The sequence below is a fragment of the Antedon mediterranea genome, chromosome 10 (genome assembly GCF_964355755.1).
Source record: "Antedon mediterranea chromosome 10, ecAntMedi1.1, whole genome shotgun sequence".
Classification (NCBI taxonomy): Eukaryota; Metazoa; Echinodermata; class Crinoidea; order Comatulida; family Antedonidae; genus Antedon; species Antedon mediterranea.
In genome coordinates, this window is record NC_092679.1 from 10,270,325 (window position 1) to 10,289,037 (window position 18,713).

The window sequence follows — 18,713 nt, forward strand, 5'->3', positions numbered from 1 at the left end:
AGTACTAGAGCTATTTTGCATACCAAATGGAAGTACATTGTAACAATACTGTCCAAATTGTGTAATAAATGCTGATTTGTCTTTGGTCTTAGGATCCAGAGGCACCTGGTAAAATCCTTTAGTTAGATCTAACGTAGTTATGTATATTGCGGATGATACCTCATCCAACATTTCGTCTATGCGAGGCATAACATAAGGGTCAAATTGTGTAGTCTTATTTAGTGATCTAAAATCTGTCACCATTCTAATTTGATTCTGGCCTTTCTTCAGGGCAATAATAGGTGCAGCATAGGCACTCACTGTAGGTTCTATTATACCCATAGCCAACATACTATCTAATTCTTCTTTCAATTTACCCTTTAATGCTTGGGGCGTTCTATATGCCCTATGCCTTATAGGCATTTCACCATTAGTCTTAATTTCATGTGTCACTAAGTGAGTTCTACCTGGTACATCCGAGAATACATTCTGTTGGTACTTTAACAATTCTGTTAATTGTTTAGTTTGTGTATCATTTAAATTACTACTAACGTTAACATCTATCCATGTTTGTGATTGATGATAAGACAATCCTATGTCTATTTCACTATCTAACTCATTGTCATGGACTGTTTCATTTAAGTCTACTTCTTCTATCGACTGAACATTTGTTACTACATAATAACCATCTTTACTTATTTCTACTTTATCATACCATCTCTTTAACATATTAACATGTAGAATTTGTTTTTCTTTTCTTCTACCTCCTATGTATATTTCATAATTTACATCATTGACCTTTTTTGTAACAGTGAAGGGGCCTTGCCATTTACTGTCTAACTTACTATTTCCTACTGGAAGGAATATCAACACTTTGTCCCCTTCTACAAATTCTCTATCAATAGCATTCTTGTTATAATTGTGGGACATAATTTCTTGTTGTTCAAGTTTGTTTACATTAGCATCTTTCATTAATTCCTCCATTTTTTCTCTTATGTCTAACATGTATTTGATAACATCAGTAGATGTTTCTTCATCTTCTACCCAATTACTTTTGAGTAAACTCAAGGGTCCCCTCACCTCTCTACCATAAAGCAATTTAAAAGGTGAATGGCCCGTCGCTTTACTAGGAACTTCTCTGTATGCAAACAGAAAGGGGGGTATGTAGTTATCCCAATTTTTTCTTTGCTTAACTGTAAGTGTCCTTATCATATTTTTCAATGTACCGTAAAATCTTTCAACAAGCCCATTGCTTTGGGGGTGGTACACTGTAGTCTTTAATTGATTAATCCCCAACATACTACATATAGATTGCATAATTGAAGACATGAAATTAGTTCCTTGATCATGTACAATCTCTTCGGGTAATCCTACTCTAGTAAAGACTTATATTAGAGCCCTGGCTACTGTTTCAGCTCTAACATTGGGTAACGGGATAGCATCCGGATATCTCGTAGCATAGTCAATTATAGTAAGCATATATTTGTTATTACGGCTTGTTCTAGATAAGGGTCCAACAATGTCTATCGCTATACGTTTAAATGGTGTACTTATAATCGGTAATGGTATCAAAGTATGTTTCCTTTTACTTTTACCCTTATCTACTTTTTGGCATTCCTTACAGACTTTACAATAGACTACCACATCTTTAAATATACCTGGCCAATAGAATTGGTTCAGGATCCTACTTTTAGTTTTCTCAACACCCATGTGACCTGCAAATGGCACATTATGACCTAAGTGTAATACACCCTGTCTACACTGAGTGGGTAATACAATCTGTTCCACTTGGTTATTCTTATCTTTAATACTACTCCAATTTCTCATCAATATACCTTGTCTCATAAAGAAACATACCCTATGCTAACCTATTTCTTCTACCCTGTCAAACACTCCTTTGAGTGAGTCATCCTTAGTTTGCAATTTGATCAGTTCTTGTTTAGTTAGGTTCAGCTTGTGCTGTTGTTCATAAGTTTTACGTTTGACTGTTTTATCTTTAGCTTTATCCTCATTTTCGTCAAACAAATTATTCATTTCTGTTCCATTCATCTCATCTAACCACTTAGTTTTATTTACTTTGTTGTCATTTACTACTGTTTTCAACAATTGTACATTAGTTTCTTTAGGCGGCTCTTCTATCGGCTTAAAGTTACTATCTTTCCCTAACAATATCATTTCGTCTTGTATTCTAACATCATTTTCTATTCTGGCTTGCTCCCTAGTTAGGACGAACATTTCTTTAGCCATTGTTTCCCCACAATTCTGGTCCAAATCATGACCCAATAACATGTCCCTCTGCAATCCTTTGATTACGGCTACAATCACTTTTCCTGTCACTATCTTACTTTCTATAGCTACCTCAGCTAAGGGGACGGTAATATCGCCTCCTATACCTCTTAACGTAACCCATTTTCCTGGCAAGTAACATTTGTTAGGCACTAGACTTTCCTTAACAGCTGACTGGGTACATCCCGAGTCTCTAAGCATAGTTATATCCTGTCCTTCTAATTTTCCTGGTATTGTACACTTCTCCATTTTATTTTCTACACTATCCATAACTACTTGGGGTCTATCTGATTTTAGTCCTTCACATCTTAAGCCATCTTTCACATTCGGGCCCTTCTTAGTGTCACTAGTCTTTCCTTTTGCTACCATCTTAGGACAATCCCCTATTTTATGTCCCTTCTCCTTACAATTAAAGCATAGGCCATTAATCCATTCATTTGAAGGTTTTTCTCTGTTGGAAATTTCTACCATAGTTATGGAATTTGCCTCCCCTTCCGCGATACCTATTGTATCCTTGCTGCCTAGCTCCAGGGTTATTCTGAGTCGTACTATTCTTAGGTTTACTATTTTCTTGGCCCTTATAATACGTAGGCTTATTTTCAGAATTTACGGCATTCCAATAGCCACGGCCACCTCTATTAGCTATATAATCATCGGCTATCATAGCCATATCATAGCTCTTATTTACTTGTTTATCTCTAAGATAAGGCCTCAGATCTTCAGGCATTTTATCAAGTGCCTGTTCCATTATAATCATTTCAATAATGCCTGCAGCATCATCTTCTTTTACTTTAGCACATTTCATCCAACATTTTAAATAATGGGAGAGCTCATTCAGCCATTCCCTGATGGACATATCTTTAACTCTGTTTGAATTTCTAAATTTAAATCTGTAGGTCTCTGCGGACACATCATACTTTTCTAAGATTGCCTTCTTTAAGGTATCATAATCTACACATTCTTTTACGGTTAAGGATGCATATGCTGTCCTAGCTTTACCAGACAGTTCAGGTGCTATAACCTAGCGGACCACGTATTCTTATCCCAACCTGTGGCTTCTGCCACGTGTTCAAATGTTCTAAAATATATATCAATATCATCTGATTCCTTCAAAGTAGGAACCTTTACCTTCATTTCATCTACTATATTCCTAGCATTACTGTAGCTAGACCTATTTTCTAATTCCATCATTTTCACTCTTTCTTGTGATTCAATTTTTCTTTGCTCTATATCTATTTTCTTTTGCTCTATATCTGCTTTTAATTGGTCTTGTTGGTATTGTAATTCTAACTTTTTGTTTTCGGCCTCGAACTTCATTCGAAAATATTCGAGCATCATATCTTTAGGCATACCGCCGGGTATTTCGGGCAAATCAATATCCCTAGCCATTTTATCATATATTTCATTGACTTGGTCAACCTCTTCTTGGTCAACCATATGTTCAATACCGCTAGTGACTGTCGCGCCGTGACTACCCTCGACAGGAGGAAGTCTGGCGCGGTTTCACAAAGGCTTTTACATGTTACGTGTCATGTTACTCGTTTTTCCACGCCTATGTTTTCAGTACTGTATGTTTTTTTAGTGGCTTACAGTACTTGAATTTATGAAAAACATCGTAACTACAAAATTCTTCAATCTTAAACATTTTTTTTTTATTAATCTGTTGAACTTAAAGACCCCTTCCCTGCAATTTTGGACGTTTTTTGGAAAATAATACATATCACTTTAAAAACATTAAACCATGTCATTCCTTGTCTTAAATCTACGTTTTATGGTAAATTATGATAAAAAGTGAGAAACAATGCACTACCTAATAGTCCAGTCAAAAATCACCCTCACCATGGTATAAGAACGTACCCTAATCAAATTTCATCCGTAGGTTCTATGTATATAGGTAATAACATTTCTTGATGTTGCGTCTTGCAAAACTTGGGATTTTACGAGAAAATTAGACTTTTATACCCAATTTATAACTACCTCATGTCGTATTATTGTGTACAGCGAATGCGACGAAGCGTGACTGAAATTACGAGACGCCGTTTGCGCCCGTTGAAAAATGCATTAACAAAGCTAAAAACCTACAAAATTAATAGTTTATACAATAATTTAAATATAGTTTACAATAAATTGTATAATAAAATACATAACATATCAAGAAAACTCAAGTATAATCTCAAATATTTACAGATATGTGTTTAAAAATGTACAAATCAAAATGGCCTTCCATAAAATAAAGTGCGCCCTCACTCGTCATACTTTTATCGGACTTGTATGGATGGTTATACAAGGCATTAATATTACGAAACCCGATGCGGTTTGTTCGTTATTGCCTCTGCAAGAGGCAGAATATTATATTTTCACAAATATATTTCTAGTTTTTATCATAGAAAAAAAGAATTGTATATATTTAAACATACAACCTCCAGTCTACCATCATGATGGATTAAGTGAAGCGCCGTATTGTATATGCTATAGCGTCATGATCTTCTAGTTATCTGGTTATATTCTGGACATTCTTTTTTTCACAGCATTACTTGCGTGGATATCACAATGCATTTGTTTATTCGCGATTATAGTCAATATTAATTTGAGTAAGAATCATTTTTAAATGACAGTCCATTTCGCATATACGATATAATAAAGATTTACATTAATAAAGTACTCTGAAATATTTTCTCATTGGTTATCCGCAACAAAGAATCCTTGTGATTGTTAGTTTTGTTTAATTTTCTTTGAATTGTTTATTGGCATCCATATCGTATGATGTGTGAGACAATTTCGTGTTTTAGAAAATGTAATCCTGCCACCGAAGATTCTTTCTGTTCGAAGACTTCTGACGGATAACTGTGTTATTCTTTTACAATTAATTAATTAATGTTCATCTTCACTTTTGGGAAAAATAGCCTACATCTTTTAGGTTTAAAACGTCATTTATAAGTATTTGAATAAGCCAACAAATTAAACTACTGTGTTCTCCCAAGCTTTTTAAATTTTCTAAATGCATTAAAATGCGTCGGACTCGGCGGATAACAATATTTGAAATAAATGCATATAAAACTTTTTTTCTGGACTTTACTTTTTTGTCCCAAGTGAGAACTTTCAGGCCGTGGAGGTGAACCGATCGTTTATGACATACTTTTGTGTATAAAATGTCCAATAATAATTGTAGGACTACTCTCAACCAAAACACTTTATATTAGAATGTATTTAATATACGTCACGTCTTAAAAAATTGGGAGAATTGGGTAATACAGTATGTCGTTTTTCGCGAATCTTACATCACACTCCAACATTCTCACTTTCTTTTATTTAGTGAAATGTGAACGGTGGAAAAACGGGAAAATACTTTAAATTTAGAATGCTTTGAATTCTGGAAGACGACTTCGAACTTAAAGAATCGTCATGAATGACGTTTATTGGCTCAAACTTCACACATCGGTACGATGTGAAGGCCAGACGGATTCAGAGAGGATCAAACCGGCTCCTCCTCCCCATTGGCAGTGGGGGCATCGGCGGGTGAAAAGGAAAAATGATAAATGTTGATTCAGACGAATGCCAACCAGCCCCTTTGATACGCTCTTAATAATTGTTGGAAAGTGAAAGTAGGGCTACTTGAGGTAGGGGGCCTAGTATCTTTCGTATAGGCCTACACGAAATGGATTATCCTTAAATGATTGGTTCTTACTCTAATTAAGATCATAATCGCGAATGATAGTTCAAAATATGCAATGCATTGTGATATCCACGCAAGTAATGCTGTGAAAAAAAAAGAATGTCTAAAAATAAAACCAGCAAAACTAGTAGTAGTAGATCATTACGCTTCAGCAGATATACAAATATACACTTAATCCATCATGATGGTATACTGGAGGTTGTAATGTGTTTAAATATATACAATTCTTTTTTTCCATGATAAAAATTAGAAATATATTTGTGAAAATATAATATTCTGCCTCTTGCAGAGGCAATAACTAACAAACCGCATCGTGTTTCATAATTAATGCCTTTTTTAACCATCCATACAAGTCCGATAAAAGTATGACGAGTGAGGGCGCACTTTATTTTATGGAAGGCCATTTTGATTTGTACATTTTTAAACACATATCTGTAAATATTTGAGATTATACTTGGGTTTTCTTTATATGTTATGTATTTTATTATACAATTTATTGTAAACGATATTTAAATTATTGTATAAACTATTAATTTTGTAGGTTTTTAGCTTTGTTAATGCATTTTTCAACGGGCGCTAACGGCGTCTCGTAATTTTAGTCACGCTTCGTCGAATTCGCTGTACACAATAATACGACATGAGGCGGTTATAAATTGGGTATAAAAGTCTAATTTTCTCGTAAAATCCCAAGTTTTGCAAGACGCAACATCAAGAAATGTTATTACCTATATACATAGAACCTACGGATGAAATTTGATTAGGGTACGTTCTTATACCATGGTGAGGGTGATTTTTGACTGGACTATAAGTAGCTCGCGGCGATCGACCTCTCGTGGACGGTCTTAGTTTTGTAGGCCTAGCTGGTAAACATCGATAACGTACGAACATCGTACGCTAGCTATATACCTAGCCTGACGTTGTATAGTTGCTGCATTAATTGTCTTTCTATTTTTGCCAGACTCCGTTGATACAAATTGGGGAAAACCCGGTATTTTCGCTGAAAAGTTAGGAGTCTTCCATTTGTTTTGGCTTCACGATCGATCGAAAAGTGGGCGAATTACAGGTGAAAAACAAAAATATCAATCCGCGCGCAATGCATTTTGGGATTTATAGCGGGCCTCTATAATTATTAGAATCGATTTATTTTTCACATTTTTAACCGTTTAAAGACGAAAAAAGTTATCGCAATAGGACCATATAGTATTATTTTTACATTAAATATAGTTTGTGATCTTAAAATAGATCTAAAAAACGTAGGGAATGGGGCTTTAATATTTAGGTACAGTATATGTCCTTAAAATTTTAAAATATTGACATTGAATGTCCTTGAAATGTCCTGGAATTTTACTAGCTCACAGGTGTACGAACCCTGATTAAAAAATAATATATTTACGCAACATTTGTAAATAAAATCAACAGTTATGTATTAAATTCACTGTAATATATATGTGTCAAACCAAAAATGACAATACATAAATAAGTCGATGATTCCGAACCAAATGCCCAAATAATTCTACAGTGAATATAAAACATAAGTTTAGAAAATAAATAACATCCTTACCATGCCATTCCATCAAAAGGCTAGTTTTGACGATTGCTTTTTAAGATGATCATCTCTCAGTTCTCCCATGCTTTAACATACCTCTCGCGCGCTGTGTTTGTTTACCATTGTATACCCACTAAAAGGTCAAACTGACGGTGACCTCGCGAGCGCGAAACGTGTCTATTGGTTGGCTGATGCTGCTCTTGCATGCTGTTGTTTGTGTGACGAGACTGGTGTATGAAAAGTTCTATCGGGCCTAGCTCGAGATATACTACAGTTTTAAGCCTGAAACAGTATTCCTAGCTTACGCTGTTATTCTACAAAGTCGTTTAGCTATAAATATTTAAAACTAAGTATCATTAAAGAATAAAATGGTAAGCAATTTATTGGCTTAGCCTCCTAGCTAGCTTTTAGGTAGGAGGCTAGCTTACTACTACTACTAGCTAGGCCTAGCCTAGACCTACGGCCTACACTGGCTACTACTAGGATAGATATATTAGGCCAAGTTGAACGGTAGCGGGACGGTTCGGCGCTGAGAAAAATGGCTTCGATTGAACTGTGGCCATTTTAGAATCAGGAAAATTGCCAGAAATCAATGTAGGCCTAGGCTACCTACCTATGTTTTATTTTTATTTATACCTGCAGAGAATGGTTTTATAAAGAACCAGCTGTACATATATTATGACTGAGTTCGTACATATAACATTTTATTTTTTTTTAAACAATTTACAGTTTTAAAAATCATAAAAATTAAACCATATTTCAATTTCACTATGTAAGACATATCTAAAATTGTCTATCAAGAGCAAATATTGCTATCTCACTGTATTAAAAAATAGAAAATGATTTGTTTTTGTTTTAGACTTGAATGTATTGATTAGTGACCAAGATAATTTTCTTTGATAGGCCCTATTAAAATGAATAATAATAGGGATAACGATGCAAAATTAAAAGTTCTTATTTTTCAACCAATTTAAACACTATATGTTAGTATTTTGTTTCAATATTCCAATAAAGAAAGAATTACGAAAATCTGACTTGTAGTTTTCGAAATATAAGGTCTAAAACATCTCCGAAAATGATCGTTTTTGGCCACGAACGTTGTAAACAAATTGCGCCCTCAGTCGACAATTGTATGAACCACACCAATTTTCGCTAAAATAATTACAAATAATTACGTTTTATAGTAATTTATTTTATATATCAACATTGGAAATATCAATAAAATATGTTATTAAATGTTTACAAAATATATAAAATTGTTTATTTAACGGAATTCGTACAAATTCATTGCTCTAAATTTGTGTAGTAACATCAGTACAGACAGACCATGTGACTTCGCGGTACACGCGAGAGAAAACATTCCGCTGTGGGTGATTCGCGTCCACCAATCAAATAGCCAGGATCCAAAAGCATTCAACCGTGAGCTCTGCCGATCGCGGGAAATCTCAGCTTTGATTGGCTTACGATGACATCATATCACAAAATGGTGGTTTTGTAGTTGAGCCTCACGTAATTTTCACAATTTTATTTTAAAAATGAAATAAATGGACCTTCTTTATGGTATGTGTGATTTTTCTCTAAAAGATTTAAATAATAAAGGCTTCATATAGAGAAAAAACCGTTTTTTTGGCACTTATAATAAATATTTCTCAGAGAAAAAAGCACATGGCATGTAGAACTATATTATCTTGGCGTAGGAAGACAAACAAATCCCAGGTCATGAGAGGCTCAACTACAAAAACAAGGTTGAATAGGGTTAGGTCACTGGACCGTTCGAAGGTTTTTGAGTAAACAATCTACCGCGTATGGTCGTACGCGCTAGACAGTACGATATTTTAACCACATTTTGTACATGTTTGGTTGAATGTAATGACGATAAAAAATAGTTGATCTTATGGAATGATATGTAAATAAATAAATACTCAAAAGAATTATGTTTACAGTTCAATTATTTTCAGAATAATATTACATAAAAATGTGTTTACCAATGGACAGATAATCGCGTCAATGACATAGCGCGCATGGTAACGTACGCGTAGTTGAATCGTGGCAATAACAATGGAGTCAACTCTCGGTAACCCTAATAATAATAATGAAATATTAATTTATCCTCTATACGCCAGGTGAAAACATTTCTTGCCTCTCAAAACCAGTGGCGTATCCAGGATTTTGAAGTTGGCGGGGCCGGGAATTGCCAATTTGCCGACAAAATTGGTGTCATTATCTGTACATACACGACGTCTCTGATCAATATATGTTCTAGGATTACATAGTCATATTGTCTTATATGGGATAACGATGCAAAATTAAAACCAAACCAACATTATCTATTAGTATGTTGTATTCATATTACAATAAAGAAAGAATTAGGAAAATCTGACTTGTAGTTTTCGAAATATAGGGTCTAAAACATCGCCGAAAATGATCGTTTTTAGCCACGAAAGAAGTAAAACAATTTGCGGCCTCAGTCGACAATTCTATTAACTACGCCATTTTTGGTTAAAATAATTACATATAATTACGTTTTTTAGTAATTTATTTTATATATCACCATTGGAAATATCAATAAAACATGTTATTAAATGCTTTTAAAATATATAAAGTTGTTTACTTAACGGAATTCGGACAAATTCATTGCTCTAACTTTGTGTAGTAACGATCAAAGAGATTCATGGTACACGCGCGAGAGAAAACATTCCGCTGCGGGTGATTCGCATCCACCAATCAAATCAGCTAGAATCCTAATCATTCAACCGTGAGCAATGCCAATCGCGAGAAAGCTCAGCTTTGATTGGCTTACGATGACATCATATCACAAAATGGTGGTTTTGTAGTTGAGCCTCACGGAATATTCTGTTCCAAAAATGAAATACCGGTACATGGATATTTTTTATGGTATATGTGCTTTTTCTTTAAAAAATTTGAATAATAAAGGCCTCATATCGAGAAAAAAAAACGGGTTTTTGGCACTTATAATAAATATATCTTAGACAAAAAAGCACATGGCATGTGGAAATATATAATCTCTTAGCGTAGGAAGACATACAAATCTCAGGTCATGAGAGGCTCAACTGCATGCAAAAACAAGGTTTTAGGGTAAGGTCAAAGACTTTTGAGTAAACAATCTACCGCGTACGGCCGTACGTACGTGCTACACATTTTTAACGTGTTTCGTTAGATGTAATGAAAATAAAAAATAGTTGGATCTGAAGGGATCAATGATGATATGATATGTAAATAAACAAACACTCAAAAGAATTATGTTTACAGTTCAATTATTGTCAGAATAAATAGTTTATTTTTTTCCCCGGCACCTTTGTTTGCCGACGGCCGCGATGATGTGCCGACGAAAACGAAATTAGGGGGGCCCGGCCATTTTTGTGTCAAAGAATTCGCACGCTGAGGACACACGCGTCTCTTTTGTATAGCGTTTTCCTGCAGTTCATGCATTATTTTTAGATTTTTTTGTCTATGAAATAACGCTTATATTCCGTTTTTATATTAGTAATTAATTTTATTAATGGTATTAATTTGGTAACATATATATATTGTGTCTATAATAACAAAAGAATAAATGTTAGGGCCTACATGCAAGTCAGGATACATCAAAGCATGAACCAATACAAAAAACACACAAATTCACCCCTCTTTTTATACAGTATATGGCTCTCTGTGTGTTTTTGAACAAATTGCGCCGCCAACGTTATTAAAATTCAGAGACTCGTTCATCATTTCATTTGTAATAATTTGCCATTATTATTTTAATATTGTTCATACCCCTTTCAGTATATTAACAAATATATCCACGAAACTTTATTATTTTATTTAGTCATCAAAGTATGCATAAAAAATTGAAAATATTACATAATTGTTATTAATATGACGTAGTTATAGGATGTTTCGTTCCAAAATCAATCAATCGAACTTTATAATGTACTATTATTTATTCTTTATATCAAACCAACAGTGTAAAACACCAATAACAGGTTGAAAATAAAAACTAAACTATAAAATATAAAATATTCTTTGCCGCAAGTACTTCTGTACGCTGTGCACATCGATATTTCATCGTAAAATGTGCAATTACATTTTTTTAAATATAAGAAAAAGTTGAAAGTATTTTGTTGCTCCTATACTTTACATGCATTAATGCAGACAAGTTTGACACATTTTGATCTGCATATCACGTGACTATAATACAATGTCGTAACTCTTTATATATATGGCTCTGTATATTTTAATTCGTTACTTTGACGAATTACTATTCATTATTGTAAACAAAAGTAAAATATTGAACATAAATATAGCCTGGTGGTATAAACTGAAGATTGTCACACATGATCATAGGATAGTCGAACGTATTATATAGTACTCCATGTATTTACTGTAAAGACTGGGTTCGCTAATAATAATAATAATTTTTGCGTCAGGACAATGCTTCGATAACCACTGGTCTTAAAAGAATTAATTTTTGTCTCAAATTTGTCATATATTTATTTTTGTACACTTGAAGAATAATATCACTTTTGATATTTGACCTCAATGTTCACTCACCGAATAAACGTCGATCTTTAAATAAATTCCCCTCAAATAAACGGTGACCATGTCACTCCCATGAAACATCATATGGAATAATCGGCGTCTATTTCCATTAGATTATACCCCCTCCCATTGAATAAACAACTTTCTTCCAATAAATGTCCACCTAAAAACCACCTAAACAATAAACAGCCCAGGCCGTTTTTTCAATAAATACGGTACTTTAAATCTAGCACATCTAGGGTCTAGCGTGCTGTTAAACAGAATAATCGGTTAAAAACGGGTGTTTCGAAACTAGAGACCCGAGACCAGAGACCCGAGACCCAATACGAAAAGGGAGACCTAAATATACGAAAAGGGAGACCCACGTACGAAAAGGGAGACCCCACTATACGAAAAGGGAGACCCCACTATACGAAAAGGGAGACCCCAATATACGAAAAGGGAGACCCTAATATACGAAAAGGGAGACCTAAATATACGAAAAGGGAGACCAAATATACGAAAAGGGAGACCCAAATATACGAAATGGGAGACCTAAATATTTCGAAAAGGGAGACCCACTATACGAAAAGAGAGACCACACTATACGAAAAGGGAGACCCTAATATAGATCTCCCTTTTCGTATTGGGTCTCGTGTCAGGTCTCGGGTCTCTAGTTTCGAAACACCCGTTAAAAACAGATGATTTCATTTTTACAGAAACCGGTCCTATATATTTGTCTACTTTTGGATTGGGGGTGGGGGTAGTTGACCAGGGGGTAGTTGACCAGGGGGTAGTTGACCGGGGGTAGTTGACCGGGGGGTAGTTGACCGGGGGTAGTTGACCGGGGGTAGTTGACCGGGGGGTAGTTGACCGGGGGGTAGTTGACCGGGGGGTAGTTGACCGGGGGGTAGTTGACCGGGGGGTAGTTGACCGGGGGGTAGTTGACCGGGGGGTAGTTGACCGGGGGGTAGTTGACCGGGGGGTAGTTGACCGGGGGGTAGTTGACCGGGGGGTGGTTGACCGGGGGGTGGTTGTCCTAAGGGGGTGGTTGTCCTAAGGGGGTGGTTGTCCGGGGGGTTGTTATCCTAAGGGGGTTGTTGTCCTAAGGGGGTTGTTGTCCTAAGGGGGTTGTTGTCCTAAGGGGGTAGTTGTCCTAAGGGGGTAGTTGTCCTAAGGGGGTAGTTGTCCGGGGGTAGTTGTCCGGGGGATAGTTGTCCGGGGGATAGTTGTCCTAAGGGGATAGTTGTCCTAAGGGGATAGTTGTCCTAAGGGGATAGTTGTCCGGAGGGTAGTTGTCCGGAGGGTAGTTGTCCGGAGGGTAGTTGTCCTAAGGGGGTAGTTGTCCGGGTGGTAAACATCCGGGGGTAACTGTCTAGGGGGTAGGTGTCCTAGAACCGGGAAAATAGGGGTGTCTCATTTATTAATTTAGTGTGCTAATGTGTTAAAATACAGCTGCTTTTGTTTAGTGCATTATGTTTCAGAAAAAAGGGGAAAACAACTAGCGCCCTACACGCTGCAGAAATAATTGCAGTATTCAAGTTAATACAGTATATTATGGCTCTTTATTTCTATATACTCTCTTCGGTATCCTTCACTAATATGGATATTAGGTGGATTCCCTAAGGTGGATATTGAATAATTTTTAACAGATTTATAAAGAAAGTATTATAAAGAAATTAGTTTTTATTCCAGTTACAAATAAAAAATATAATATACCTGTATCTAACGATAACAGTAGCACATTTAATAAGATCTATCACATACTGATTGTTAGGTAATCAGTTAATTCAAATAAACATTATAATTATGTCAATGAATCTGTACCATTTTGTTACCAGCAAACACAGAACGTTTGTTAAATGTTTGAAAATGCATGTTTTTAGGTTTATTTTTTCTAAAACGTTTTAAATGTTTCTGTGATAATGTCACCGTGACGAGGATGATTGGTGTCTTCCAATATAGCATGGAATATATCGGCAAGCAGTTCGCTGTAGAACGAGTCAAGCATTTGCATGGACAAACCAATTTCTTTCCCCACTCTACCTAGCACCTTCTCAATTCGGTCTTTATCCCCCTTACATGCCCTATTCTTTTTCAAATTCACCCATTTGTTTTTGGCGTTGCTGTTCTATTGTTAGTCAACAGAATCTATTGTTAGTTGAAAGGCTGGTTACATAACCATTAAACACAAAATTCACATACACATGCTTATAGTGAAATTAGCCTAAATCACACACAGCATTAAGACACACACAAATATATATATTTTCGAGAAATCTTTTGTAGGAGAATTTTACAGTATGTGGAGGTATGCACTCTCGGAGTGGCTTTCTTGTTAATATAATTAATCTAATCAGATAACTGACAAAATGACTCTAGCTTTGACTTTCCTCATTGACTTGCACTTTGTTATTACCCCTATGTGTCACCGATAGAACAGTCCGAGTTGATTCACTACTGATTGCCTCGACCTAATTAAGTTTTTTTGAGTTTGTATGAATTGTATGTTTTGAATCACACTGCTTGTATTTATTATTAATAATAAACATTTTACCAAAACCTTTTAAAAATACAATTATTATATAAATCATTAAAAATAAAATACTGTATATTTATATAAACATTTCAAAGTATGAAAATTAGATTTCTTAAAAATACCATTCTTATATACTGTAAATCATTAAAAATACTATATTTATACTGTTTGAAAATCAAAAAACATTATAAAAATAAATACAACATCAAAAAATGTGAACCTGAACCTTCTTTAATGTCTTGATTGTTGAATTAGGAAGTCCATATATTAAAGAATTACAATAGTCAATGCACAATAACACTAATGACAGTATTAATGACTTAGTGGCATCAACTGTAAGATAGCGATGAATATTCAATCTGTGTAGGTGTTGAACTATTGACTGCTTAGGGTCCGTAAAGTGTCTGGGCTAATGAATTTCCTCAGTTTCTAGTTTAAAGCTTTTTAATAAACACATTTATCCATAACCAAGGTGTATTTGTTTTCAGTCACATACAATATTGTTGATCCAGCCAGGAAAGAGAGCAGAAACAAGGACATATTCAGATTATGAAACACTTGACGAATGTATGGAGGGTAAGTTATTATTTTATTATTACAAAATATTATCAGCTGGAATTTTTTGTGGTTGATATTTGATTACGGTATACTAGATCGTATTGTTTCTAAATAACGCTCTGCCCCTAATTATGTGACATATGATTATGCTTTTTAGGTCCCGAAAAGTAAATTAAACTTAGGAGTCAATGGGTTGAAGCGCCTTACAATTAATATTCTACCTTTTATTATTGTATACTTTAAAATCTGATATTCTACCACAAATTACACCAAAAACAAATTAAATTTACCTTGTGTATGTATTATGGTGGTAATGGTTCATTAATATCAGCAATAAACATGTGCGATAATATCAGAGAATTGATTTCAATGGTATTTTATTAACAATCCGATCTTTATATTATAGTCCTGTCCAGTAAAGCATAAATTCAAAATGGATGCCATTTTGAAGCCCTAGCGATAAATGGACTATTATCTACTTAATCCTTCTATACATGGCCTGAATAACACTTTGACAGTCGCCTTAGATTAATTGAAACTAAACAAATCTAATGCGATAATCGTGGTTGACAATATACGGTGTACTCCCTTTGTTTATTCCAAATGATGTTGTATAGGAAAAGTTTATTTAAAAGAGGTGCATTTATTTAAAGTGGTGCGTTTATTTAAATAAATGCGGTATTTAAAATGCCCATTCTAGGCTACTGTAACAATTTTTCATTTATGAAAATTTTGTTTCTATCTTTCATCTTTTACTTTTAGGTGTGTGTAAAATATTTGAAGAACATTTGAAAAAAATGAATCCAACTAGTCCTTCTATAACCTATGATATTAGCCAGCTGTTTGACTTTATTGATAAACTTTCAGACCTGTGCTGTTTAGTGTAAGTATTGTTTCCTGTTGTCCTGAATATGCATTATGATTTTCAAAGATGCTATCTGCACATGTTTTTATTTACAATTTTTTGTAAAGCCTATACACAATAAAAACATGGCATCAATTACGGAACTCGTGTTTCTCTATGAGGAAGTGTTTAGGAACCACATTAAACATTACGGATGTTAGATTTAATAAAGTTGTTGCTTGTACCAGACTATGAATGGTACTATCTGCAAAAATATATAGACAAAATTACGCGACTAAACTACAAGATATATAATAGAGAAGGGGAATTAAATGGTGCTAGTATCGGACTTGCGGTTTAGTGATATTATAATATAGCTGTCGTTGTAGTCTAAAATACGCCACTGTATGGGTGTGCCTAATTTTAACAAAATAATATAACTCAACCAATCCTTAAAATTTATTTCACTCTTCCCTGGTATTACACAATACAGTACCTAGACGCAACGATAGCGATGCAAATTAAATTGTTTTTCTTAAATCTATTGCCACTAACATGCTTGTTGTCTAGGAAATGTGCAATTGGTATTCATCGCTACATATTCTTTAATTTACACATAAAAATAAAAGTTATGCCGGTTGGGAGCCTGTTTGTGGCGGTCGGGAATTCTAATCAGAGCTTTTTTAAAAGAATTACCGTAGTTCCCCGGGTATAATCCCACCCCCCCTTTGTACGTGAAATTTGCCCGAATTTGGGAGGTGGGACTATACCCGGGGATTTCCCACTACATGAATTGAAAATGACGATATTTCTTCTACCTACGATCTAAAGCTATATTCCGATGTAGGCTAGGCCTAACAATTAGACGGCCAGGCCATCTAGACCTAGGCGGTCTAATTGGTCTTACCTGTGCTTACCGTATAGATTTCCCCCAGATTTCTACTTAAAAAATAACCTAAAATGTGATCTAGGCCTAGCTTCCTAAATCTACATGAACTCGATCATACGAGTTCGGTTCACCCACGCTCGAGCTCTCTGTGTAAATCGCATGTTGTTGCATGTGACACAAACTACTGCACAAGCCGGTCGGTATAGAGGGCGGTGTTTTTTTTACGGTAATCAAGCATGCAGTAGGCTAGTATAAACAACAAGAAATAATGTACACGGCGAAAGGATGTACAGAACGTGACGATCGGGGCATGCTAGCCTTAAGGTTGTATTCAACTTAATGTTTGATGAGTTTTAAGTCAGCCAAATTCAGAGAAATTACTCTATTTTTTGGTGAGAATTTTGACGTCGGCCTAGCTAGCTACAGGAGGCCTAGGCCCACCTCTGGCCTAATATTAAATTATACACTGGGACTTTGCCCGGGGATATGCTTGCGTGCGAAGGTAATCGTAAAGTCGGGGTGGGATTATACCCGAGGAACTACGGTATTAAATAATATGACCTGAAATCATCCAATCTAAATAGCAAAATGTATTATCCATTTCTCTTTTTTTTTTCCTCATAGGTTTCAACCAAATATGAATACTTATGCACCATATAATAAAGACTGGATCAAAGAAGCTATATATGTTATGCTTCGAAAACAAGCTGGAAAGCAATAATGAAGTACTGTAGAACTTAAAATTATGTTTATTTTGCTGGATTTGCTCATCAAAATTTACAGCAAATTATAGCAAAGCATAGTCATTTTTTAGTTAGAGTTAATTGTAAAATTACAGTTTGATGTTAAGAAGAGTAAAGTCTTTTTGTTAGATCAGCAAATTATTTTTACAACTATGTCTGTTCTACATACTGTAGGTTTAATACATACAGTAATGTAATAATATTTATTTCTGATCAATCTTTAACATAATTTTTAGATAGGTTTTGGACATGATTCTGACTTTATTTATTGTGAATCTGGTCACACATCTGTGAAAATCTGCAACATTAATAAACCTTAAATAAATAGTGGTGTTAATTAATTCAATGGATTGATGTTTTCTACTTTTATTACACACAGTAAAGACACTGTATGGATTTATTTTTAGTTTTAAATATTGTTTTTGTAAATGTTTTTCGCCTTCATGTCCAAGAGTTTAATATTAAACAAACTAGTATTTTGTATCATGGCTCCATTTTTAAGTTTGTATAAGTGTTTCAATATACTGCTTTAATATTTGTGCTGTGGTAAGCAGAAAACGTTGAGCTTTCTGTCTAGTATCTGTACTCGTGTTCCTAGCCGTTTTAAGGCCAATTTACACAGACGAGTGGTAACAGTAAGTGGAAAACAAAAATATAGAATCTTTGTTAAATGTTATTTCTTATGACCATTTACACTGAATGTGGAGCGGATGTGCAGTTGAGCAGAAATCCACTCAATAGAAACGGATTATATTTTGTCAAAATATTGCACAGTCATTTTCACGCTGCTGCTCTAGCCCGCTACGTCCCATTAGGACTACTCAATCAGAAGCTAAAGCAAGCAGCAGTTATAGTTCTAAGGACAGACAGTTTTGTGAAAATGGAAACTCCACTATGATTTATTGATTCCAGCTGCTACAGTAGACCCAAAAAACGTCTGGGAAAGAGTCTATTAGGACATGTCATGCTAAAATTACAAATCCCTAAGCATTTCTGGTATATTCACTGTCAGATATTCATTGAATTATTATCGAAACAGGCCATTAAAGTTTGTGTTTGTAATAGGATACTTCACAATTGAAATATCTAGGGTGATGAAGTGACCCCCAGATTTGACCTTAGCAATAAAATTAAC

General features: G+C 34.8%; 1 protein-coding gene across 1 annotated transcript; it reads left to right on the forward strand.

The window, feature by feature from the left end:
* Window positions 1-7,679: 7,679 nt before the first annotated feature.
* LOC140060734 (enhancer of rudimentary homolog) lies at window positions 7,680-18,061 on the forward strand. The gene is made up of 4 exons (XM_072107069.1): window positions 7,680-7,855; window positions 15,033-15,120; window positions 15,865-15,985; window positions 17,460-18,061. Exons 1-4 carry the CDS (start codon window positions 7,853-7,855, stop codon window positions 17,554-17,556), a joined length of 309 nt encoding a protein of 102 aa, XP_071963170.1. The 5' UTR covers window positions 7,680-7,852; the 3' UTR covers window positions 17,557-18,061.
* The last annotated feature ends 652 nt before the right edge of the window (window positions 18,062-18,713 follow it).